This window comes from Hipposideros armiger, unplaced genomic scaffold (genome assembly GCF_001890085.2).
Source record: "Hipposideros armiger isolate ML-2016 unplaced genomic scaffold, ASM189008v1 scaffold_454, whole genome shotgun sequence".
Lineage (NCBI taxonomy): Eukaryota > Metazoa > Chordata > Mammalia > Chiroptera > Hipposideridae > Hipposideros > Hipposideros armiger.
In genome coordinates, this window is record NW_017731804.1 from 896,318 (window position 1) to 898,583 (window position 2,266).

At 34.0% G+C, this 2,266-nt stretch overlaps 1 protein-coding gene across 2 annotated transcripts in view; it reads left to right on the plus strand.

Annotated features, from left to right (window-relative positions):
• Positions 1-1,939, plus strand: part of TSNAX (translin associated factor X) — a 47,485-nt gene extending 45,546 nt beyond the window's left edge. The window contains exon 6 of one of the 2 annotated variants that reach the window (XM_019665857.1): positions 108-1,939. In XM_019665857.1, the coding sequence (XP_019521402.1) occupies positions 108-467 (360 nt within the window). In that variant the 3' untranslated portion in view covers positions 468-1,939. Of the gene's footprint in view, positions 1-89 lie in introns of both variants that reach the window. The other variant, XM_019665856.1, reaches the window with a different exon arrangement.
• The last annotated feature ends 327 nt before the right edge of the window (positions 1,940-2,266 follow it).

Genomic DNA, 2,266 nt, shown 5'->3' on the forward strand with positions numbered 1-2,266 from the left:
TACCTTACAATAAATATGATATATGCATATTCATTCTTTTTTACAGTGTATTTTCTGTGTGTATGTGTGTGTGTGTGTTTTTTTACCAGCCCTCCTCTGATTCTCAGGATAAGCAATGTGGTACTTGGAGACTGAAAATCACACCTGTCGATTACCTCCTGGGAGTAGCTGACTTAACTGGAGAGCTGATGAGGGTGTGTATCAACAGTGTGGGGAATGGGGACATCGACACCCCCTTCGAAGTGAGCCAGTTTCTACGTCAGGTCTATGACGGGTTTTCATTCATTGGCAATACTGGACCTTACGAGGTTTCTAAGAAGCTGTACACCTTGAAACAAAGTCTGGCCAAAGTGGAGAATGCTTGTTACGCCTTGAAAGTCAGAGGTTCAGAAATTCCAAAGCATATGCTGGCAGATGTCTTCTCAGTTAAAACAGAAATGATTGATCAAGAAGAGGGTATTTCTTAGAAAAACATTGCTCAGTTATTGTTTTCCTGAGAACCCCTAAGAGAGACCAGTTTATAAGACTGTTACTTAGTATTCATTTGACTTTATTGTGGCTTTTACATAGAAAATTTTCAGTTGTATTTGTTTTAAATTATATACAAGCTGTACATAAAATTATCAAAATCAATCATTTCTTATATCTTACTCATGAAAGTTTGCATACAAATGTTTGCATATATGCCTGTTTGAATTTTCGCTGGATAAATTTCATCACTTTGTAACGTGAACAAGCTTCAGAGTACACTTTCCGCCGTCCCTGTTTTAATTTGCTTTGTGTGAATTTTGGAGTGGTAATAGTTAGTGGAAGCCATTGTAATTTAAGTTGGTGATTTTGTTATAGAAAATATTTCTTAGTTATATATCTGGACTTGAGCTTTTTGTTTAAATTTCTTGGTAACATTGTGCCAAGCCTCTAAAAATAGGCTTATTCCATAGAAAAGAATTAAAAATCACCAAGTTATCAATATACTTTAATTTTATAAGGCAGTGTAGTGAGAATTCGTATTCTAGCTAATTTGAGGCAATTTTGAATCCGTATGAAACAACCTCACAGAGAAATTGACAGATACCCAGATGTTAGTTTCTACATTTAACTTTTGTGTTTTATCACAGAAAGTCTGATAGAGAATTAGAGCTAATGTAATATTTTCACTGGGGTTTGAGTTGAATTATATACTTGTACATAAAACTGAAAAGCGTGTAGTGGTGATTATTTAGCAATTTTTTTTTGTTGTCTACTATATTACACTAGGCATGTTTGGAGGCTTTCCTATTCTAGCATCCATAACAAATTACATTTAAATACTTATAATGAAGTTTTGAAATTTTTGAAATACTTATTAATGCAAACCATTATAGTTGTCCAGTTGTGTTCATTGATAGTATAAAAAGTTGCCAAAGAAAATACATTATGTACAATTCAGCAATAAGACAATTGTCAACACAGTTGGAAATAACAAGGGTAATCTCTAGCTGCATTTAGAATTGGAATTTGCCTACTGAAATTAGAGATGATTCCCTGTGATATGAAATGACCCAAGCATGACACTATTGGCTGACAGCCAGACATTTCCATTTGGTTTTGTGTCTTGAGACTCTAGATACTGGGTTTTATTTTTGGAAAGATTAGCTGCTCTGTTTATAAGGGCTGATTCTTTGAAAGTGTAATCCCCCCCACCCCCCGAAAAAAAATCGCCTAAAGGAAAATAAAATATAGACATGCCTAATAAGTTTGTTTGTTTGTTTTTGGTAGTATGAGTTTTTTTCGTTTCCCTATTTGAAGATAACTGCTGAAAATGTAGTCTTATTAGATATTTTTGTTTCTCCTGCCACTTGAAGTTAAATTTATGTTAAAAGTGAAATAATAATGGATTGTTGAATATCTTACAGATGTTTAAAACTGGAGTCTTTGAATAAAATATTAAAACATAAAAGTTAATGTTATTTTTTGATCATATGAGAAATACTTAATCAAACTGTTACAGAAGTTTTTGCCAAAACAGGAAACTAATATAGACTAGTTTAATATGGAGATGTATTATTTCTTAAAATAAGTCCAGAGGTAGGAGAGTTTCAGGAAAGACATTTCTTCACGTTTCATTGACCCAAACTGGGTAACATTCTCATTGCTCTAAACCAGGTAGTGTAAAGGAGAGGGAGAGCACCTTGAATGGCCAATGTTCTGTGTATCTGAGAGGAGAAGGGCAAACACAAGAAACCAAATCGGGGTGTTGCCATCATAGGAAAAGGGGAAAATGGCC